General features: G+C 40.8%; 1 protein-coding gene across 1 annotated transcript in view; it reads right to left on the reverse strand.

Moving 5' to 3' along the window:
- ADAM11 (ADAM metallopeptidase domain 11) overlaps positions 1-25,666 on the reverse strand; it is a 381,539-nt gene that overhangs the window by 190,961 nt on the left and 164,912 nt on the right. The window contains exon 12 of the mRNA XM_078645153.1: positions 9,529-9,613. Coding sequence (XP_078501279.1) covers positions 9,529-9,613 — 85 coding nt within the window. The remainder of the gene's footprint in view (positions 1-9,528; positions 9,614-25,666) is intronic.

A 25,666-nucleotide genomic window follows, 5' to 3' on the forward strand; every position in this document is an offset into this window, starting at 1 on the left:
ATAACGTGTTCTCATGTTACCCTACCTTTTAGAAATCATATTTTGCATTGCAGTTTGTCATTTTCTGATATGGTCTAGAACAGCCTTACTTAAATTCTCCAAAGAGTTTTTGCCTTGAATGCATAGCATCTTTCCCTTGCATCTCATATTTGCATTTAAATGATTACCCTGACTTTATTTCTCTATAGTTATGTACTTTTCGTTATCTTGATTATTGATTGCCTTATTCTTGTAAACTTAATGCTCAACGAAAACGAACTTTAGATAAAGCTTTTAAAACTTCCAGTTGTCCGTGGTCATTTTACAACAGTATTGAATGTCATTTGAATTTGCATTTGCTGCCTTTCCTTTTACAGCTAGGCCCCTGATCTGTTGAGGTCATAGGTACCCGTGTCGGTGGATGGTAAGTCGGGTACACTGAGTGATAACAGTAGGGAACACACACAATTGGTAGCAGCCCGTGAAGTCGCCCTGTCAATGAATAGTGTGAATTGAAAGTATATGGGCCCTGAAGCCGGAAACGGCGGAATCATTGGCTGGGTGACCTCGCGCGCTCTATCATATCTAATCTGCCTTTAGCGCGGGACGCGCTTCTTGAGAATATTGTTCTTTTAAATAAATTGTTTTCAGCGCACCACGCGCTCTATTAAAAATTGTATTTTAGCTTTAACTTCTTTAACTTGTGTGCATACCCTACAACCTCAGCACTAACGCGGTATCTATAATTAGACCCGCCTGAAGAGTAGCTCTGGGGCTGTAGATGCTCTAGTTCTTGGGCAGCGTCAGCGTCGAGGTCCCCTCCCTCCCTCACTTCCTATATCAGGAAGGAAGTGACGCTTGACCCGGGTCTAGAAGGCTGAACTCTACCGCAGTATCCAGCTGAGTGGTGGGTTCGGTTTTAATGTTAATATCTAATCTGCCTTTAGCGCGGGATGCGCTTCTTGAGAATATTGTTCTTTTAAATAAATTGTTTTCAGCGTGCCACGCGCTCTATTAAAAAATGTATTTTAGCTTTAACTTCTTTAACTTGTGTGCATACCCTACAACCTCAGCGCTAACGCGGTATCTATAATTAGACCCGCCTGAAGAGTAGCGCTGGGGCTGTAGACGCTCTAGTTCTTTGGCAGCGCCAGCGTCGAGGTCCCCTCCCTCCCTCCCTCACTTCTTATATTAGGCAGCATGCCTAGTCAGCGCAGCGGACGAGCGCAGCGGGCGTGCCAAAGGCAAGCCCGTCTGCGCCCGTCCGCGCCCAACCGGGTCCAGGGGCCACCCCCCCTGGTTCCCAGTACAGTTACTCATCTACATTTTTTAAATCTTTGGCATCGGGTTTTACCACTTGGATGGGCGGACTACTGAGAGGCTCCAGGAACACCGGATACTGAGAGATGAGGTGGCTTTCAAGCGGGAAACCGTCTCTGGGTTAGTGGCCCCCCCTCTGGTAAACCATGTGGACTCAATATAAGAGTCCTGAATACAAGCTCCCTGCAAAAACACCATCTAGAGGGGTTTACCCTGCTCCATGGGAGCGATATTGACTTCCTGGTTAGGGGATTCCTCAGCCCCGGATATTATCGCGGCCCTCCCAGACGGCTATGAAGCGTTATGGCTCAACAGGCGGGGAAATGAAAGAGGCGGAGGTGTGGGCCTTATTTTCAAGAAACATCTTACGGTCACTAAAGCCCTTGCTGAACATCTTGAAGGGTCTGACCTATTAGGGGTTAAAATCTTGTTTAAAAACTCCTGCCTCCTACTTATGGTAGTCTATCGCCCCCCGCAGTCCGCCCCTACTTTTATAGACCTCTTTATGGAAGTTGTTACAGATTTATGCACCCGTTATAAAAGACTTCTAATAGTAGGCGATTTTAACTTTCATTGGGACAACGCTCAAAAGGATTCTGCAGTCCGTTATTTTGACTCCGCGATGAAAGCACTTGATCTCTGTCAGTTGGTTGATAGCCCCACACACATCAAAGGCCATATTCTGGATCTTATTTGGTCATCACAGCCTTTGGCTACACAGTTAAAAATTAATCCGTGTGTCTGGTCCGATCACTTTTTATTGAGCTGCTGGGTTTCGAGTGACTGCCAGATACTACGGCCACCATTAGCCTGGAGACTAATACGTGACTGGAAGAAGGTTGAAGCTAGTCATTTAGCTTCCGCCCTTGATACAGTTATTGGTACTCACCCTCAGCCATGTAACCTGGCACAGGAGAACGACCAACTTACGGCTACAGTTTGTTCTGCCCTTGACCTAATAGTACCAGTGAGGAAGGTAAAAATTAGAAATCGAGGGCATGGCGCCCCTTGGTTCAATGATAAACTTAGGGATTTTAAAAAAAAATCTTCACCAAGCCGAGAGGAGGTGGCGGCTAAACTATAAGTTAGAGGACCTCATCTTATACAAATCTATATTCTCCTCCTATAAATATGCTATTACAGAAAGGAAGGCAGAATACTACGAGGGCAGAATCCAGCTTGCTACTAATAAGCAAAAAGAAACTTTTAAAATCTTAAAAGAACTCAGCCACAATATGGAGGCAAAGTCATCAGCTACTCCTATTGACTGTGATGCTTTCCATGCTTTTTTCCTTCAAAAGGTTGATGACATCCTCTTAGAAATAGAAAATTCCCCACTTAGCCGTGGCTCCCCCCTTCAATCTATATCCCCCCCTCCTCCTGAAATTTGTCGTGCCAAATTTCCTCTCTTGGATGCTCAATCTTTATTCCCTCTTGTAAACCGGGTGAAATCAGGCTTACCAGCAGATCCGTGCCCACCAAGAATTTTCCAACTGGCTTTGCCGAGTTTAAAAGGCCCCATTCTCAAATTATTGAACACCTCCTTGGAAACAGGTTCCCTCCCTCCTGCGCTGAAAGAGGCCAGAGTTACTCCCTTACTTAAAAAGTCAGGCACGGATACTTCCATCCTCAAAAACTACAGGCCTATCTCCCAGCTTCCGTACTTAGCCAAAGTACTTGAACAACATGTCCTCAAGATATTGTCCACCTTTCTTGAGGAACATAGATTGTTACATCCTAGACAAGCTGGCTTCAGAGCTCACCATAGTACATATCTGTCTTGGATTAGCTGAGAGTAATGGCTGATAAGAAAGTATCGAGTGCCCTGATTTTATTAGATCTATCAGCGGCATTCGATATGGTCAGCCATAAAATCCTCCTGTCCCGCCTGGCTAATGTGGGTGTAGAGGGACCTGCCTATCAATGGCTTAAAACCTTCTTGACTAACCGGACGCAGAGGGTACAGTTAGGTGATCAGGTATCGATCACCGGTTCCCTGACATGCGGTGTCCCGCAGGGTTCGGCGTTGCCGCCCCTGCTCTTTAATCTATATCTTCAACCGCTGGTGGAGAGTTTGGCTCAATTGGACTGCCAGGTCTTCAATTATGCAGACGACACACAGCTACTTGTACGGATTAACAACTCTAGAGCCAATCAGGACCACGTACAAGAGGTGCTGCGTTTTACAGCAAGCTAGATGAATGGCAATTCACTTAAAATAAATCCAGATAAGACGGAAATCTTGGCTGTTCCATACATGAACAGCCCCTGGTGTGACCTGTTTTGGCCGCGGGAACTAGGAGTCATCCCTACCCCAGTCTCAGTGGTTAAAAGTCTGGGCATCAAAATCGACGCCGACCTTTCTATGAGCAATCAAGTGTCGGCAGTGGTTGGTACCTGTACAGGGATATTGAGGTGCTCGTGTAAACTTGTCCCTCTTCTCACTACTGTTTCCCTCCAGGTCATTGTTTCTGCCACAATATTGTCCAGGTTGGACTACGGGAATGCCCTTTACATCAGCCTCCCCTGGAAATTAATAAGAAGACTACAGGTTGTGCAGAATGATGCGGCGCGCCTCATTTTCGATCTACCTAGACGGTCTCATGCCTCCCCACTGCTTTCCAAATTACACAGGCTACCTATCAGGCAGCGAGCATCCTTCAAGGGCCTCTGCATTGCCCACAAGGCCATCCATGGTCAGGCCCCAGCACACATCAGTGACCGCCTGATGAGTTATACTCCTGCGCGGACTCTTCGCTCCTCTGCAGCCTGCCATTTGGTCATCCCTCGGTTTCACTCGGCTCGCAAAGGTGGGATAGCCTTTTCCACTTTGATTCCACAGCTCTGGAACAATCTTTCCGGAAATCTGCGCAAAGAACCTGCCCTTCTTTTGTTCAGGAAAAAACTTAAGACTATCTTATTTTTGGAGGCATTGACCACAAAATAAGCCTACCCACACCGGCTCACACGCTCACACTGTCTGTTGTAATTTTCTTCTCTAGAAGCGCGAAGAGACCTGATGGTGAACCAGCGCTATATAAGAACCAATTAACAATAACAATTAACAATAACAAAGTGAAGAAGAGCAAAGGTGAAGTGGATTTTTTAGTGCTCACATGAAGAAAATTGTGGCTTTAGCTACGGAGGTGCTGGGAAAATGGTAGAGCTTATTTGCCTCGAGTACAGGTGGCATTCTGTAATGGACACTTTTACTAATTGTGTGGTGCTGTACAATATGATATCCGCATGTAAAAGATTAAACATAACACTGCATAGTGTTCTATTTGAAAGGATGATTTTAGGTAGAACATGTTATGTTTTCATGTATCAAAAGCATGGTTAATGACACTTGTGTAAGTGGTATTATTCTGAAATCAGTGTGAAACACTCCTATGCCCTAGTGCCAATAATACTGATCTACTGCCATACGTGAATGGACAAGTAAGTGAGTGTGGACATTTCTAACTGTTTCACAAGTATATGGTATTGGGCTTACATACCCCTCTAAAAACAAAAACAACTTTTTCATATTTATAGTGACAGAGGGACATAAAAAAGAAAGTTGCCTGGAAAGCTATTAAATAATGGCACTTCCGATGAAGTGGCCATGATGTATTGACTCTTAATGAAGTGCCAAAAGATAAAGTAACAACATCCTGCATGGGGAATGATCAGTCAAGAATGAAGGCATCCCCCAGTGAATAACATTTAAGGAAATTAAAGTTTGTACTTGAGATTCACATGGGAGGCGAAAAGATTTATTTGTGGATATCACACTCGCCAAAAAGCTTGTCAAATATATGCGCATGATGTACCGTCTGAAACGGATTGTTTGAATTTGCGTGTGACTTGGTCTGTCTTTACATTGTTCACTCCTGCTAGATGAGCTGCTAATACTTTCTGTGGATGTCGGTTTCCCTACATAGAAACCTTCTTTCAGTACAGATTTTTTGCCCTTGTCAGTCTCATGCTTTTAAAAAAGAAATAATAAAAACGTATGGATACATGGAGCTCAATACTCTTTATCCACTTGGATGCTCAAATGTCCCGCAAATGATGCTCCCTCCAACCACAACACAAAGTATAGCTCACGGGTCAGCCTACTTCAGCAACTGGATACCTCCACTGTGAGAGACTGTATTTTGCTTATGCACATGTATAAATCAACCTGAAAAAGAATACTCCAATCTTTAGGCATTTTAATGCACTTGTATTTACCAGTGAATGCAAGTACCTATACAGAGTTATTGTGTCATCACTTACTTTGATAAAATCAAAAATATTTATGGGGATCTCCAATATTGACTTATTATCCTAAACCACTTTGGCATATTTATGTATCCTACAGCAAACAATCACAAATCGTTAAAATAGCTATAGTGTGTACACAAGTGCATATGTTGAAGTCACACCGCCACAATTTTGTAATGGTTATTTGAAGTACAAATAACTGACAAGTAAGGGGCACCTGGTTACTACTTGAGGTACTGCAGTTTTATGACAGAATTTCGAGTCCTTGGCATGGGACTCAAGGGGGGCCTCTAGTGACCACCTGATATACTGTAAGCTGGAGGACACTTCAGATAGATCTGCCTCAAGAGGGACACCAAGTAACTAGAGGAAGTTCAGCAGCAGACTCGAGAAGGATTTCCAGTAACAACTTGGGTTGTGCAGTTGACTGTGATAGTCTTGCTAGCCTCAAGAAAAACCATAGTAAAATATATATTTATGTGTATATTTGAATAAAATGACATTTCATTAACAATCTTTATCTGTTGGTTTACTCAGCTAACATTAACCCTTTGCTACTTTCTACCACAGCATAAGGCAGTGAGGACGTTTTAATAAAAAACAAATGCATTTTACGGACACAAATTTATACTGCCACTCAAAGGTTGATGTGACTTGAATTTGCCAGTAACTGCGAGTTCCTATCTATACCATGGGTTGTCGTCATAGGAGCTCCATAATAATCAAGACATTTATTAAAAGTTGTGATATCGTTAAAGAATTGCCAATCTCCAGAAAAATTCAGTCATAGGAAACCGGAATTTAGTGGCACATGTACAGTGCCAGTTAAAAAGCAATTTGCAAAGAATGAGGTTTAAGGCACTTGAATTTACCAGCGACTGCTAGTACCTATGTACACTCAGTTGTCATCGCAAGTTCCAAAGTAATAAAAACATGTATTGAAGGTTGCAATACAGACTCATCATCATACATCTGCCTTGGCACATTATCCTAATAAAAGCAAGCACAATTCATTATAGTAGCAAAAGGGTGAAAGAGTTTGTGTACATTTATATGTTACCGTCATTCCCCTCAACTTTGTAAAGGACATTTGAAGCTGTTGCATCTGACTTAAGAGGGATATTAAGTAATGGCTTGGGTACTACAGCTTTGTTACAGACTTGCTAAGTAGTTGCTTTTAACACAAGAGCGACATCTATTAAAGCCAACTAGTCCTGTTTTATTAATTCCATTTGTTTTCTACTAAAAATTAAGCGCTACAATAAACACAATGAAAAGAAGAGTAGGACAGGACAGGACAAGCAACTCACTACCAAAATTGGACAATTTGAGATGATTTCAACATCTCCAATGACTAAACATATGGCATGCTGCAGCCCCAGGCCTGTCGTACAGATAGTGTGCACCAGACAAGCACCATGACAATTTGAAGAGTAGGACAGTACAAGCTAATCACTGCCGAAATGGGACAATTTGAGAGGTTTTTAACTACTCCCAATCCCGATCTCGCTTTGCTAATGATAGGTTCGGATTCTTCCAAGGAGATCTTCTCTCAAAGATCCCAGATTTGACTCCAATGGAGGAGAAATCATCTGGTTACACCATTGTAGGACTCTCATATGCCTGTTTCTTAAAACTGGCATAAATGTGTTCCACTTTCCCCTAAAAAAATACAGTTCAATTTTCGCATAAACGTTGAGAAGCTGGAATGGCTTGTTGATCTACTCCAGGGCTAAAAAAGGACTTGACTTTGCAAAAAATTGCCTTTTTTCATTGTTCAACGTCATAATGTCTTTGACAAATGGCTCTGCTTGGTCTTGAAAACATTTTTCCTAAAGGCCTTAAGGACTTCCTTACATAGTTGCTTAACTCTTTACAGATAAGCCTGCCTCCAATACCTTTCCAAATGTTTACATTTGCTCTTTTCACCCTGTAATGAAGGAGTAAACCAGGCTGTAGAAGGTGACTTCCTTTTTACTATGCATTTTTTGGCAGGAGCCTGATTATTGAGACCTTTGGCAAGATCACAATTAAAGGCGCTGGCGACTTCATCTACCCCCTTTGTTGTCTTTATTTGGAGTCCTGTTCTATTAATTCCATGACTTTTCTACTACAAATTAAGAGCTACAAGACCCACAATGAAATGAAGAGTAGGACAGGAAAAGCTACTCATTACCAAAATGGGACAATCTGGGATGTTTTCAACAACTCCGATGACTGGACATATGGCATGCTTCAGCACCAGGCCTGTTGCACAGATAGGGTGCACCAGACAAGCACCATGCAAATTTGAAGAGTAGGAAAGGACAAGCTACTCACTATCGAAATGGGACAATTTAAGATGTTTTCAACAACTCCAACGACTGGACATATGGCATTCTTCAGCACCAGGCCTGTTGCACAGATAGGGTGCACCAGACAAGCACCATGCAAATTTGAAGAGTAGAACAGGACAAGCTACTCACTTACCAAATGGGACAATTTAAGATGTTTTCAACAACTCCAACGACTGGACATATGGCATGCTGCAGCCCCAGGCCTGTTGCACAGATAAGATGCACCAGACAAGCAGCATGACAACTTGGAGATTTAACACTTAGGAAAATGTATAAAGTATATGATGAATTGAGAAGGCATGTGTACACTAATGTATGCGTCAGTGGAATGCTAGTATATACATATATATCTTAACATATGCTTAAGTTAATGCATGGAAGTACGTGTGTATGTCTTTCTGTATAGTTGTATACATGCATGTAAAAATTGCATACATTTAGCTATGAATATATGAACATAACCCAAACTTCAGTTTCTTCTGGTGCAATCCTGCACAGGATAAAATAACGGATACGGACCACAATATCGTGCAGTTGTTATTTTATTTGGTGCTCGTAGATGCCATGTACATAACCCTGCATACATCTAAGAGTATATACCAGAATTTACCAGTGAAATGTAAGACCTACTACATTTCACCTTCACCAGCCTCAAGTGGATGAGAGTAATATGCAAAGAGAGGAGTTGTGAAGATTTTATCCACTATCAGACAGAGAGGGATTTCGTATGTTCATCCTATATATGAAATTTTCACCTCGGTTTTCTACTCTAGCAAATTTTAATGATCATGTTGGAAAAATAGTAGTTATTTTTCGGTTCGACAGAAGGGAGTTGTTTCAGCCAATCGATTGAAGTATTTCCTCTTCTGAAAAGATAGGGGACAGGTTCATAAAAGTGCTATGGAAAGGAAATGATAGGTAGTTGCCTGGGTTACCACCAACAGGCAGGTGCCAAATTGCAACCCGCCTGCAGCAAATGAGACCCTAATGCTGAGTCAGAAAACTGTCACCTTGCCGAGGGGAGCAAAAATCCTTTCTCCTGCATTGAAAGTTGGATAACTCTAATGAATCTAGTTGATTAAGATTAATTTTTTCACATGGGGTATGTCTCCTGTTGGCTGGGCCGGAGAGCAACCAATCTGCAAAGATAGAGAAGTTTGTGATCCATTTATATTGTGATCACATTAGTGTCCTAAAGGAGAACCACATCACAGTGTCTGGAACTAAGAACCTTCTCAACATTTAAAGATATGATCACTGCATCAGAATCAGCATCATAGAAAAGTTAGATTACTAATGAGAAAACAACAAAGGACATTAAAGCAGACCTGCAATACCATCCCAAATTAACTGGTTATCAGTGACAAAGGGAGAGTAATTTAAAGTAGAAACTTCTTATTTTGCCACAAATCAGACAGACAAGCTAATGTGGAGTACCTCATTTTCTCAATAAAACTAAATCACTATGAGTAGAGCGGGAAAGAAAGGAAACCTGAAGAAGTTATTTAACGAAAAGCTCCCTTCTAACTGTTTGCTTGCCCCCACTTGCACTGAGGATTCAGCAGTCTGCTTGCATTATAAGCAGACAAAAGGCACTAATAGTTAAGATGGACACTGTTGTCGCTTGTTCTAGAATACACACCTCATTTACACCACCTCCTCTTGTTGGTGAGCAAATTCCTCCAAAGTAAGCAGTGCCACTACGGCTACTCTGAAATGTCCGTCCCCTGTGAGAAAAGGAAATCAAGTGTTAACAAGCACTCCAAGTTGAAATCTTTGACCATTTAACAGATATTCTACAAAATCTCTTTACATCTCATCAGGTTTGCTTTATAAAGCCTTCGCTGTCCATCAGGTACCCATACAAACCTTCCCGTCTCATCTGATGTGCCATTCAAGGGTCTTCAACATCTGTGAAAATGGCTTGTGTAAGAGGGGTATGAGCCGCAGCTGTGAAGAAGTTAATTACTTACCTGTAACTCCAGTGGTATCTTTCATAAATTCAAATCGCTTGAATTATTTCCTGTTTTCAGCCTGGGAAACCTTGGTAACTTTAAACATCAGAAACCAGTCTGAAAATGGCCAGAGGCTCAGCAATAACATTTGTTTAGAAGGACATCTACTTATTTAAAATAACCCACACTTCAGCCAGTGAGGTGAATGCGTTGGGCACTCGACTCTCCCTAGTTGCCACCATTTCTCACATTTCATTGCACAAGGATGGAGTATACACATAATAGGTAGTGAGCCTCTGATCGGAGGTGGAGGGGTGAGAAGGCCCACATCTGAATCTATGAAGGATACCAAAGCTGGAGAACTGGAGGTACAGCTAGTTACCTAATTCCTTCTCTAGCATTGGATCTTTCATAGATTAATCTACTTGTATCAGAACAGTAACAGTAAATCAAATGAGCAAATGTAAATAAAGAGGGAAGTAAGCTCACCTGTACTGAAACAGGGTGCGTAGGACTGCTTCACCCACTGAAGTATCAGCTGCAGCATTCACGCAGGCAGTACTGCTTTATAAAAGTGTGTCAGCTTTTCCATGTGGCTGTCAGGCAAATAAACAAGAGAGGTACACCTGTGCACAATGCAGTTGCTGTTGCCCTGTTTCTTCTGGAATTTGCCCTCACTCTGACTTGAAGTGGGTGCTTTGCATTACTGTGACAGAAGGAGATGCCGGCCGACAGTCAATGGGTAATTCCTTGCTTAGGTAGATGGCAAACCAACTTGGGTGGCCAAACGAGAGCAATAACTGCCCAAAAGTAGAGAGGTCTTTAGTTTTGTCCAAATAAAATCTGATAGTCCTGCACAAATCCAACTAATGATCTTTCTGCTGAAAGCATGTATTTGGAAAAAGGAGCAAGAATAACAGGTTCATTTAGTTAAAAGTCCGAAGGACCTTGGGCACCAATTTAGGGTTGGTGCACTCGATTCCAGGCTTTTCTGAAGCAAAGGTGCAGTTCTTTTATGGTTAACACGTGAAGCTCTCTAACTCTCTAGACTTAGGTGAGAGCTATCACTAAGGCAGTATTTGATGACAGAAACTTGGGATGCATCCTATGGATCAGATCAAAGGGAGACAGCACCAGCTGACCAAGCACTGTATTCAACTCCCATGATACTGGAGGGCCTATGAGTGGTGGAAAGGTACGAAAAGGCCCTTCTTTCAAAAGTTGTCTAAATTATTTGACGATCCTTCGTGAGAAAAATGCTGACACATCACTCATCCACCCAAATAGTGATTTTGCGACCGAGTAAACTCTGACAGAGGAGTATTTGAGACCTCGGGTTAGGTGCAATAAGTACAGTAGTACTTAATGAGGTTGCATTGAGATGTGGTTAAGCCTTTCACCCATACACCAGACTTGAAAGCCCTTCTATTTAGCGTTGTAAGTCCATGTTGTAGCAAGTGCCAACAGTTGTGCCAGCATTTTCCTGCAGTCCACAGGAATGTGAAGATGACCGAACTTCAAGTGGCCAATGTTATAAATGTTTTAACCCATTACATTAGGGGGAAACGCTTCGACAAGTTACGTGTTCAAGATTGGTCCTAGAAATTGCAGTCTCTTCTCCATATGAATGGAAAACTTCTGCACAGTTAGCATCAGACACAGCTGATGGAAGAGACTGATACAAGTGGTTATGGAAACTGAAGTTTCTTCTTCTGAAGGAGCACTGGCAAGCCAGTCCAAGCATGGTACATCTGGTGACACTGCGAATAAAGATTGGTGAGAGCTTTCAACTAGTACTACTAGTGCCATGCAACAAACAGCTAGATGTAAACAATTTCCTATGCACACACAATTAAATTTAAACACTGGATAATAGAATCATAAGCCAGGTCAAAAAAACAATAAAATTATTGTCCACTTCTTCTTGTTTGAGCAATTCTTTTTTTATTGCTCGAGCTACAACGCACCAGCCGAAACGTGTTTCGTCAGAGTATTGGTCGCTCTGACTCTTCAGGGCTTCCTTATATTCTAGGCATATGGTGTAATTCCGCTTGACCGGTGATAATTGTATTATCCAGTGTTTAAATTTAATTGTGTGCGCATAGGAAATTGTTTGCAAAGTACAGGTGTTGTGTGAGCAACATCTCTTAAGGGGTTGAGAGGGTCACCCCTTTCCTGTGGCACCACTACCCAAAACTATCTAGCCCGACAGGCAATAATCAGGAACGTAGCGGAGCGCAAATAGTCCCTGAAAATAAGAACCCTGCACCTTTGTAAGTACTTAAACAGCTAGATGTATTGTCCGGAATATGGGTGCATACAAATATGGAAGTAGCTGTTCTGTAAGTCCAATGAGGTAAGAAACTCATTTTTTGAAGCACCAGAAGGACTTACTGTAAAATGAACACCCCAAAAAATACTTTTTCAGACCCCTATTTAGTTCTGTACCCTATTTTCCTGTTTTCCTCCAGGAAGAACACGGAATAAATTGCCCAGACTTCTTTGGGGTTTCGGTACATTCCCTATCGAAGGAGAAGAATTTGTGCAGACTGTGCTCTTTCCAGGGTGGATGATCTGGAGGTCATTCCAGGAATGACAGTGTATGTCCTGGCTGCACAATTTGGAGCGCACTACAATCTGTGGTCATCTGTACCCATGCACAGGAAAAACAGGAACTTACCTTTGACTCTCCCCCCACAGTCTGTATGGGGGTTAGCATGGGGGGCAGCATACACAAGTAAGGCTCTCCTTGTGACATCTTGATAGCAGGACAGAGTGGCACCTTTCTCCTTTACCGTCACCTTGTTTTAGCCTTGACAGCCTTGGTCTTATCCTGATGAGTATCCTTAGTCGTAACCAGATTTGTCTGGATGGGCAGTAGTGGCAACTTTTGCTACCATATGGACTGTAACCTCCCCGTGTAAGCTTGCCAACACCTGGAGCCTTGAAATGAAGTGGAAGGAGCACATCTGTACTGCAAGCATGTCATATCTGTATCGTTTTAACACTACCAGGCACTGTCTACACGCATATTCAGCCTGGTCCGCTAAGCGGTGCGGCTCCTACAAGCAGATAAAAACGATCATCTGATACCTCTATTGCTGCAAAGATGATTAAAGATGAAGTGTTAGCTCCTTCCCTAATTATTGCCTTAGACTGTTCTGACCTCTTGTCCAGGATTAAGTCTATAAGAGGAAAGATATCAAGCCACATTTGGATGCCATACTGGCCTAGGATTGCCAGTGCTTTTTTGCTGTCTTATTGGAAGTCACCACCATAGAACTCACTATGTGTGCCAAGTTGTCGATATGTTCCTATCTCTAACTGGAGGGGGTAAAGATCGGTGTTTAAGGATTTGTCTGAATGTCTCTGGGCAGCTTCCTTATTAACAGAATCAAACTTAGGATGGTTTGTTAAACATACTGGTTCTGAGTCTGGCAGAGCCCTAGATTTCTTTTTCAGGCACAACACCACTGGGAGTACAGCGGCTGGTGTTTGAAGTCATACAAGAAACACTGCTGCGCCACCAAACATACTGGAAGGTCAACCCTATTCCATACTCATTCTAGCAGAGCATGAAATCAGGCAATATTGTCCAGTGGAGAGTCTGTTGTGGAGTAAGGGAATATTTATTTCCTACCTTGGGTAAGAGGAAGTCTCTTCATTCAGTCCTCCTCCTGCCCTTCATCCATTACCTCAACTTCCTCCCTATCTAAGTCAGATTTCTGATTACTTCTAATCACACATCCCTTGGCGCTGGGCTTACTGTGCATTGCACAATTGGTGGATGTGCTGCAAGTTAAATATTTGGAGTTTGTGGTTGAGGATGCATTGGGTTCCCGAGGGGAGCATCTGCCATCTAATAGAGGTTCTGCCAGATGACACTGTCGAGATTAAAGATGTTGCAGTTGAAGAATCCAGTTTTGAAAATGTCCACAATTTGACCCTGCACTACATGAGGTTGTGTACTGATGACTGCACTATTACGACGACCCTTACACACATGGATGGCCTTCAGATGAAAAGGTTCAAAGATTATACTCCTCATAGCCTTGCTGGTAGTATGTGTCTCCTTCCACTTCTTCAAAGACCACTTTTTTGTATTCTGGAATGTACCACACATTCAGTTGCGCAGTACTATATGACTTATCTGAGTGCCTGATATCATCGTCTAGCTCAGAGTCCAAGATATGCACAGATAATTAAGCACATGTCTACAATGGTCACTGTAAATGGGTTTGAGGTGCCTTCAAAGATGACAAAAAAGGTAACTATGTAGTCATTGACAGTTCTATTGCCGCTGACAGTGTAATTGTGGCAGTGGTAGTCAATGTCATGCTTGTCAGCGAGGAGGCCAGTGTCGCAGTTGACAGGCTTATCATTTGCTGTGTTCTTGGGTTTGAAGAAGAGTGTCCAGGAGTCATCACCAACAGCACCCCCATTTTCAATGGGATCTTCTTAGTCGTGGGGCATGACTTGAAGATTTTGTTATCAAGACGGTCAACAGCAGTGTTCTAAAATCTGTTTATTACATTTTCGTTTAATCGCAATATATATGGCTCATAACAAATGTGTATATATATATATCCTCATGCACTTCAGACAATAATGTTGTTTTGTATCCATGTTTTTCATGGAATTCAGTATTCTTTATGAACTGATACCAATGTTTTTCTTCGGATTAATCACCAAACAGTCACTTATAGCTGATCCTCTGTTTATCTTTTGTTTGTTCGGTAATCTAGAATTCTCATGCATTAGGCGATATTGGAGTTCCATTTGAATTAGGCCCTATATATTTTCTCCCCTCCAAATAAATAACGTTATATTAGTTAAAGTATACCTCTCTCTCTCGAATAACCTGTCCCCTTTCTGAGTGTAGACCCACTAGATTCAACTGCATTTAAATGGTGCCAAAATATTACTCCAAAATTAGTCTGAAAAATTAGCTACGTTTCCTTGTAGGGTGCTCTAGGTATCAAACAGGGTAATCAGATTTTATGTAGCTGGGCAAGCTGTGTTTTGGATACTTGTTGAACAAGAATGGCTTGCTATGGAAGAGTTTACAGGTAGGCAGGTCCGTACGGACATTTGATGTGCTTACTAGATTTATGACACAAAAAGACAAACAAATCTTAAAATCCCAGAATTTCACAGTGATACTGACAAAAAAATATAATGATGATCTGGAAGTTAAGCTTTAGACCAGGGATTCAGTAATCAACCTGCTGGCTTGGGCATCAACAAACTAAACTGAAATGCAACAGGAACTAAGACAAAAAGATTGCAGAATGGGTAGTACAGCAACAGGTACGATACCCATCAAACAACCTCTTCTATCAATTGGAGTTGCTACGAGGACATTGTTCATTGCAGTGCTTAAGGTTGACTGCTATACCTCTAATTGGGACGATGATGGGTGGGCTTGGTATTGAACTGCCTGAATATTATAATGTACACCAGGAAAGATAGGACTGTTAGATATTGGTATGAAATACTGAAAATACTCTAATCCATAAAATGTCTTTCACGAATAGTACAATGTCCAATCCTGCGACACAGCACCTGAAAAGACTTTTATTGTAACAACGTAATGTTGAAAGTAAGTACCTTGTTCGGACTGATGAGTTATTGCATGGAAGAGTAGCATGGAAACATATGTTGTTAATGTTGCATTTTTTCATTTTACTGGTAAAGTTATGGCACCATTAGTAAAACATTTTATCGAATTTAAGCATAAACCTGTAGATATTCGCTGGCGAATATTAGAAAAAATCCACACACCAGAGGACAAAGGAGGACTCCGTATCCGCTAAAAAAAGAAGTGTTTTGGATTTTTACATTAAATACTTTCAGATTTGGCCTGAATAATGATCTACTCTGGGAAAATGCTATTATTTAAATATCTACTCCCATACAAGAGATTTCGGTTAAGTTTAGATCCATACAAGCTGTTTATATATTGAGAAGTGACTCTCTGACACTGCCATTAGAATTAGTTCTATCTATATAGTTTTAATAATTCCCTGTATGTGACTTGATTCTAAAAAGCTAATACAAACAGAATGTCAGTTTCTTCAAAATAAATATATTGCGTATATTATTGTCTTATTTTCTTCTTATTATTAGATGATTTGTTATTTTTTGATAGCCATAATTACACAATATTTTCTGATATCGCTGTTTTAGTCAGCTTTTTATATCCATGAACATGAGAATCGGACGTCCTTTAAGAGCTATCTCTTTAAATATAAGACTGCCCTGTAAGCGTATCACATGACTAAATACGTCATTGATATGCGTCTACTTAAACAGCCAAACCCCCCTCCACCCCCGGTCGACCGCGCGATGTCCACGCCAATACAGACCCGCATCCAGATTGCTAAGAGGATTGTTTTTAAAGAGGTACGTTTTGTCCTGGAGTATCGCGATCCTGCTGATACGTACGGTGTATTCTAATGGGTATCCCTTTATATGTTACTAAATCCTTTTATCTTTTCCGTCCCCCCCTTTTTTTGAATTTTGTTTAGATTAACCGTGTAGATCATTCATATCAACGTGCCCGTTTCACCACACGCCCGTAATCATTTCCTGTGCTCGAGAAGCGCTTTCAATATAGCAAGGTACAGAACATTCACAGTCGGTCAAATGTTAAAATTATTTAGTTTTATCCTCTCCTAAAACATGTCTCGGTAGAACTATAACGTTAATTTTTTCTTTATAGTTTAAATTTACGATGCGTAGCGCTCCATGCAGGATCTGAAGTGGGCCCTTTCTTACACCAATCCTAACTGTTTTAAGGTAAGCTGTATAACAGTTATGAAATATAGACACTATAAGCTAATAATATACCTTTTTAGCACAACTAAAACGATGGTAGAAACCGGTTCTCATAATCTCAATATTTTTAATCAAAAAATTAATACTGTGTTCTACGATCAAGAATTGCCACAAATAACGATCCGCATGAAAAAGTAGGTTGTTAATACCACAAATTCATAGTCTGTTTTAATGAAATATTTGACATCAATCTATTTGTAAGAAGGTAGCGTATGTCTTCTCTATTCGCCATTTTATATTCAGAGTGCTTAAAATGCGACCTTCTCATCAAGTTTCAAGCTCCCGGTTATGAAAGTTTGTCCACATCATTAATTACGTGAAATAAATCACAAGTAAGCCTCGTTCAAATAAAATTCTGTTTTTCTTAAAAAGCACAGCTGATGGGCCTTAGACATAGAAAGATGGAATAGAGTAAGACCTATATATAAAAAAGTTTTCTGACCTTTCTCCCTTTCTCACATCTATTATTTTCTATACTATATCAAGTATAGCATTTGTCATGTTATGTATACATTAGAATAATAATAAGCGTGCAAATAATCTTTGATCAGTTGAATTCTACATGTATCAAATAGCTGGATATTTCGACAATTGGTTGTCATAAATACATACTCTTGCTTCTTCATGTTTCAGTATTTGTAGATAGATAATAACAAAGCCTCTGTACATGTAATATATGAATAGATAATTTCATTGCAAACGATATTATAAGAATGAGTTCCTTTCTATTAAATCATGTTTTAATTAAATTTTTAGGTATTTGGTTGGCTACTCCTGACGAAGACACCCTTTCGTGTCGAAACCCGCGTCGAAGAATTAATCTTCTATATATTTTTAACAGATGAAAAGTTTATATTATTGAAATGTTTTGTTTATCATAATGAATTTTATTAAAGATTGTTAATTATTTTAATTTATTCAAACTCATTCACTTGCTTATAGTTATGTTTGCATCTGTGCTCATAAAGTTGCTTGGGAAAGATATTTTCCACTGGGAAAATGCTTGTAAGCCATCAGGATGAAAAGAAAACACAGCTCAAAAATCAATTTTTCAAAAATCAATTTCAGAAACAAAACTAGCAGCATCTCTCTCTTACATAAATACCTCCCTTCATCAATTTCATCCAGTACTTAATCCCACTATTAGGCAATTGCCACCAAATCTGCTTGGATTAGAGTTTAAGTAGAACATTTATTCACCTAAAATAAGTGGAAAGTGCAGTTGGCTTGATTTAGGCAATACATAGAAGTGAACATGTTTGAAGGGGGACATTTATGCACGGTTAAGATTATGGCAATCTATATTTTGAACTCTATGTTTTTGCAACAGATATTTTTCCAGTGTATGTTATCACGTGAAATTAATTAAATGTGTGCAGCCAACGTGTGAAACAAATTTAGTAAGCAAATTGTATTTGTCCCATGTACAAGATCTTTGTATTCCTTCTAAAATATTTTTAACCATGTTTAGAAACCCTGTTAGAATCCAAAATGCTTTTAACATACCAAATCAAATTCATAACTAGGAATTCACCAACTCTAATATCCACTTTGTAATTTACATCTTCTAAAATCCTTCAAAGAAGGCATGAGGCACCACCTATAAATCATCCCTAGAAAACCACTGATACCTAATGAGTACAAGGACTCTGATATCCCATTTTAATCATGGCTCAAAAGTTATTCTACCCACAGTCCATTCCCAAACTCTATATAATAGGCCCCCGATATTCTCTCTCAAGTTTCTTCACATCATTTGAACAAACCTCTTACATCAACCCTTAACCCTCACTTCAATTCTACCTACACAACCTCTGACAACCCCTATTCAATCATCTGTGCCAAACAGATGACATCTACTCTAAGATAATATAAACAAATGTTTATTGTTGACACTATTCTATGAAACACCTCCATAAGAGTTAAAGCTCTGAAAATAGAAGGCCACTTAACTGAGGTACAATGTGACATAGGGCTTTTCCTTAAGGTGTGGGAAATGGGCACACTCGCCACCAGATATCTCAGGAGGAATATACTTGAAGGGATTGACTAAAGGAAAGGAGAATCATGAACCATTTTAGAGGAAGAAGATCGGTACTTCATCACATAACGGAAACACAATGTGGTTGCTGTTAGATTGGCAGCAATATGGAAATCTTTCCCATAGGTAGGCAAAAAAGAAATGAAATTCTTCAGATGGATTCAGAAATGGACAGACTACGAGAGAGCCACCAACCCCTTTTTAGGTCTCACCTACGCAGCATGCATGCACTGCATAGGACAGAGACCTGTAGCCATCGCCACAGCTTTGGGGGCAAAAACGTGCACGCGTTGCATTGCTTGCAATGGAACGCGTGCACATCTTGGCGATTTCTTGCGAGAGCGTGCGGCGCCATATTGTGGCACCATATGGTCGCACGCTCCCGCAAGGGAACCATGCAGGCCCCCTCCCGACCCTCGAGGCGTGCTTTTTTTTTTAATTTACATGATCACTTTCACGGCCGCGTGGCTTTACTGCAGCGCAGCTATTGCTTGTTGATTGTTTTCTCGCCTCCCACAAGAGTTCGCCAACAATTAGGTATTTAATCATGTGCTGCTTAATCTTATGCGAGAAAGTGAAACTGCCTGCGATTCTCTTCATATCGGCGTAATTAACCCCTTGCGATTACGGGAAAGACGAAAAGGCTGTAAAGTGAATTGTTTCACTTGAAACAGCTTTGAATGGTAAAGGAAGGGAGACAACCAGCCCCACGTGTATACATACTGCTGGCCAGGCATTGCTTAGCAGGCTGCAGGAAACCTTGTAAGCAAGCTAAGAGCTTGCCGCAAAGGAGCATCTTGTTTCTTGCAAACTGTTTCTGTGACAATAATAACTATCCAAAGACCCGAGCAGGTTCGAGTCTCGGCGTCAACTCAACATCCTGTGTGATTCTGGGCAAATCACATAATCTCCTGTGCCTACCAAAAATTAATGCATCCTTGAGTAACGTAACTGATTCTCATGTAAAGCGCTCCACTACTTTTGGGTCGAGTTTGTGATATAAAACTGCAAAAAAAGAAATAATGTTTAATAATGGGCAAATTTCAGTGGAAATGGAATGGATCGCTCCACAGAGCATGTGTTTTCTTTCGAGTGTTTGTGTGCATGTATATCTGATGCTGGTAAAACAAATAACATGTTATTTGGATCAAGTATACTAATAAACATAGAATCACAAATTAAATTTTAATATGTAAAAATGTTACTAGCATAGGGGAGCATAAATGACTCGAGAAAGCACTAAGTAATGCCTGACACTTCCATTCTAGTATCACTTTACAGAGGAAACCAACTGGTCTGTACACACAAGGCCTAGCGATTCAGAGTTTATTTAACCACTAAGATTTCAACCATTGTGTTCTCGTCTATACCCACACTCAATAGTGGTAATAAATAACATATTGCATTCTGGCTGTTTAAGTGATGATAGCACTCAGCCTTCCATCTGCGGAAAAATTATAGGGCTTTTTCAGCTTAAAATAGACATACATAGAACATTTGTTATGCATCCATTATTACATCAAACCTGATTTTCAGATATGAATATGTGTTATGTGTGAATGGTGTGTATCGCTTACGCCATGCATAATGCACACATTCGAAAATCGATTTGTGAAGTGGACATACCTGTGCAGGGGTGTATATATCAAGACTGCTGCAGGTGCAGTGGCACCGAGTTCCAGAGGTCTGAGGGGCCAATTGCACCCTAATTATAGTTGTTTTACTGCCAAGCCTGGCCATAGGGCCTTATTTATTAGGACTGGTCTAAGACAGCACATGTGCTGTCACTGCAACATGTATTGTTTACATAAAAGGGGCTTTACGGCTGCTCATTACTTATCATTGGTTGGTGCCATTATCACCTTCATGTCCTTTCTTCTCTTTGGTCAGCGTGCGTCAGATTAACTCTCTATTCTTGTGTTTATTCCTTCTATGGAGCATATACTTAGTACTGCTTCCTGTTATTTGCCAGTGTTCTTACGGTGGTTGCAGCTTCGAGTAGAACGTTTCTACAGGTTGTGTCTGGTACCCCCCTCGTCCCTCTCTGCATCATTGGCTGCCTGTCACCCTCATGTGTTATTGCCCTGTTGTCGTTGCTTGATTGGGCCCACTCCTGTGTTGTTGCTTGACCTGTTTTTCTCTCTCCCGTTGTCTGGTCACTCTTCCTCCTCCTGTGATGTTGGTTGAGCCATTCCCCCTGCTAGCTCCCCTGTCTTTGCTTCCACCATACCCATTGTATCCCTCCCCCGCTGTTTGCCCTGTCCACCCACCCCATGCTCTCTCCTCTGTCATTGCTTACCCTGAACCCCTGCCTCCTTCCGTGTCATTGCTTGGCCCGACCCCTCTCCCCACTGTTGCTTGTCCCTTCCTCTCACCCACTTCCATCCTGAAAAAAAAGCACTAGGGGCTTTTTTTCCTGAGCATTGGCAAAGCCAATAGGTCTTGCTTATGCGAGATTTATCAGCTTTGTCCAATTCTTTTTTTTACAGGTATAGCAGTGCAGCTTTTAAGCAGCATTGTTGAAAGTAAAAAAAAAAAAAAAAAAAACACGTGCTATGGCATGGCAAGTGTTGAATACTTACAGCACTTTTTTCCAACTTTCATTCAGCTGTGCTGCTTAGCAGACGCAGTGCTGTTCTTCATGGCTAAAAATACCGACAAGGCCAATATAGCGTGCACAGACGCAACCTATTACCTTTGCCAATGCTTGTTCCTTCTTTCACTGGAGCCCATGCCAGACTTGCTACTCCTCTGATTTAGATGAGTGTTGTAGAGTTTTTGGGGGAATGCATTCCCACATGCTTGTAAATATCCAAAAAGCAGATGCTAAAGGAATTTACAATGCATTCCCCCAACAAGCCTACACCTACATTTGACCCAAATGAAGAAGATTTAAGTTGATGCAGGTAATGTGGGAAACCGTACGGGCTTGTCCAGTTTGTAGGAGATGTGCGTAGGACACAAGGGATTGGAATGGGTCTTCCTTTTTACCAAAATAGTAGCAAGGGTTGCATTCACCTTAAGTCTGTCCACTCAAACTATAGATCCTTCCAAGATGGCCTGTGAGTGAGGATGGATCACAGGTGTAATCACTGGATCAGCATGCACTGATTGTTCCCACGTGACATTGTAAAGTGGAATGACTGTCATACTTTGACTCCCGAGATCAAACATTCTGGTAAAACCCACCATCTTATGGTCACTGAAGGTAACAAGCTTTGGCAACGTCATAGGTATCACCTTTTCAACCTGTTTGCTAATGCTTTTTGCTGATGTCGAGAAATGCATTTTACCCCTGCCACCCGGCATCAGCAAAATACAGAAAATAAAAATAAAAATGTACCGGATCCATCATTCCTTATGCATGTGTGCATGATAAGATATGTGCACATTGGCATCACCACATATGCATGTGCCTACGGAATGAGGTATGCACATTTATTTTTTATTATTTCAAGATGGCAGATGCCATTTGAAGCAGTAAATGAAAAAAACAAATTGTGTGAATTTTGTGTGAAAGTGCTTTTTTTACAAACTCAGTGGCCAGGCACCAAATGGCAGCTTCAGTGCCCTCCAGACAAACCAAAAGAAACAAGCATTGGCATAGCCAATAGGTCTCCCTCTGGGACTTTATAAGTGTTTATTCGTAGGAACAAAACAGGGTCTTGGCTCCTCAACAGTAAGGCTAAACCAAACTTAACTACAAAAACAATACAGCTGCCAGTACTGGAAATACTTTTTTTCTCTTTCTTTATCTAAACAACAGCCATGAATCAAACATAGCAGTCTATTTTCACTTTTATTCCTTATTTATTATAATCATTTTTTTTTCAATCAGAAAGCTTTTTCATTTTTTTAAAGACATTTCTGTGCATATACAGATCTCAATATACAAAATATACAACTTTATACAAAATTTACAAACACCATGTGAAAGACAAAGTCTAAATTTAAATGACACACAACCACACAAAACCTTCTTACTACAGTCACTCAATTCACATTCACAAACATAGACAAAACGAAAAACAAAAACAAAATAATACCTCTGAGGTATGGGTCAATGTCAGCATGAAATATTTACATTGAAAAAGGTTAGAAACATTAAATAAATTCCAGACTTCCAAAAGTTCTAACAGTTAAACAATTATATTCAGTCTTAATCCAGTCTTGAAAAACTATTTATTTTGTTGACAATTGACCGTAAATGATCGACGCGTTTCGAACTCCCTAACTTGTGGGGTTCTCCTCAGGATCAGTATGATTTCTACAAGACAAAGCATATGAACCAAGTTAGGCTCCCTCGTCTGTCAAGTGTTTCACTACTACCTAGACCAGCCACCATTCGGCTTGCACCAACCTACCTTAGAACTTCTGTACAACGTCTCTCAGGACTGGTGTGATTCGGTGTTATGTGGACACTGTAACATAAAATGTACACACACAAATGACATGCCATTCCTTCTCACCTATACAACAACCAACTAGAGCCACATGGACCCATTTGCACTCACCTCACAAGCTCTGAATGTCGCTTGGAGTGTCTGAAAAGGGGTGAGAAAATAATGAATGGTCCACTCGCAAACAAAGTTCTTCGAAAAATAAATGAGCTTTGGACTGAATAAAGCCTAGGTCACCTACCCAGTGTGGGCGTTGGAAAATGCTTCAACGTAAGCGCATTCGAATTCGGCGTCTGTTACAGTAAAGGCTCGATAATCTCAGGGCTGCAGTAAATGCACGATTCCCTAAAACAACTGTAAAAAATAAAAAGACGCATTACATTGCGATCTTTTGTTTACAAAGTTTTCAAGGGTTCCGCCCGATTTCCGGAGAAACAGGCTAGTTCAATATCTTAAACTTACTTGGCTGCCTCTCAAAGGGTAGCACCAACGCGGCGTCTCCAGTCGATCCTTCCGCTCGACTCCGTTTCTGGTCATGTGACCTGATGTATTTTTAAAGGGGAATTGTCCGTATTGAGATTGTAGAAACTTTACCCGTTTTGAGGTGGAAAACACCCCACTTATGTGATAAGTTTGGCGTAAACAGATCTTCAAAGCATATTTATGCGAAGGGATGAAATACATGTATATAAATTGGTCGGCACACAGCTGCAAGGTTTAGCATGGGAAGAGGCATTATGGTCCCAGTAGTTTGGAACCACAGAATTGGATGATTTATCTCCCAGATTGTTCAATGGATCGGTACAAAATTCTTACAAGTTCAAAAAGTGGACAGTAAGACGGCATCATTTGTAGAAAAGGGACTAATAAATTCTTATTTAGTGGTTTCCTCTGAAGATTTCTGAAATCTCATTTAATCCTGTGGTGTCAGTGTTGAATTTCATTATAAGAAAAGCCTCGCATTGCGTCAGCCTTGAATCTAAATTTCCTCCTCGTGCATCATTTTCAATTTTTTAAATAATCGTCCATCGAAGGTCATCTTCTTTATGTCCATGGGAGGCCCAATGTTGTACTAATGGTGCATTAGGGACCTGGCGTCTTATTCTTGATTTATGTTGGGTTATTCGTTGCCTTGCCTCCTGAGTAGTTTTCCCGATGTACAGTTTTGGACATGGGCACCAGATTCCATACACTATGTTCTTAGTCAAACAGTTGGTAAAGGTTAAATGTTTCCAATGTATTCTCTCGAAAGTGAAAACCGACCCTTCCTCTGTTGATGAGCAACAGGTACAATTACCGCACTTATGGTGTCCAAATATTGGAGGTAATCCCAGCATGCCTCTTTGTGTTGATTTGGGTTCCCGGGGTAGAGCTGCTCTCACAATGTGATTTGCCACACTTTTTTCTTTTTTGTATGCAAACAGGGGTGGTTCATGGAATTCACAATGTAAGTCTTTAACTAGATGCCAATTTTGCATTACCATCTTACGTAGTTGGTGTGTGTTGGGGTTGAAGGTGGTGACACATACAATCTGTTTTTGTTCCTCACGTGTTCTCTTTTCTAACAATGTTTCCCTTGGGACCCACCAAGCTCTTTTTAATGAATGCTTGAGAAGTTTTTTAGGGTATCCTCTAAGGAGTAGCCGATCCATGAGTGCATTAGCATGTATAAAATACTCCTCTCTGTTCAAACAATTCCTCCTTATTCTTAAAAACTGTCCAAATGGCAGATTCTGTTTAAGGCTTCTTGGGTGGTGGCTTGTGTAATGCAAGGCTTTATTCCTATCCGTCGATTTTCGGAATAGAGTTGTCCCTAGTGTACCGTCCGTTGCATAAACTTGGACATCTAGAAAGGTAATTGATTTGTTGCTTGCAATATGGCTGAATTTGATATCTTCTGTTCTCATATTTAGCCATGTTATAAATTCATTTAGTTTTTCATATGATTCAGACCATAGAAAGAAAACATTGTCTATATATCGCATATATTTTGTAATATGCTCTGCGTACGGGTTTTATTGTAAATGAAGTGGTTTTCATAAAGTCCCATAAATAAAACGGCTAGCTCCGGTGCGAAGGGGCAGCCCATGGCTACCCCTTTGATTTGGAAGAAAAATTCTGTATCAAATTCAAAGTGATTTTTCTGTAAGGCGAATTTAGCCAGTCTCATGATATAATCTGTAGGGACTCTACTGGGTTGTTCTCTTTGATTTAGAAACAATTCCAAGGTTTCTAATGCCTGTTCTTGCGGTATCTGCGTGTACAAGGACACGACATCCATAGTCACCATTAGTTGTTTGTTCTCATCAAATTCAACGGATTTTAAATGATTGATAAAGGCAGTAGTGTCTTTAAGGACAATTCCCCTTTAAAAATACATCAGGTCACATGACCAGAAACTGAGTCGAGCGGAAGGATCGACTGGAGACGCCGCGTTGGTGCTACCCTTTGAGAGGCAGCCAAGTAAGTTTAAGATCTTGAACTAGCCTGTTTCTCCGGAAATCGGGCGGAACCCTTGAAAACTTTGTAAACAAAAGATCGCAA

Source organism: Lissotriton helveticus, chromosome 5_1, assembly GCF_964261635.1.
Source record: "Lissotriton helveticus chromosome 5_1, aLisHel1.1, whole genome shotgun sequence".
In the NCBI taxonomy this organism is placed as follows: Eukaryota; Metazoa; Chordata; class Amphibia; order Caudata; family Salamandridae; genus Lissotriton; species Lissotriton helveticus.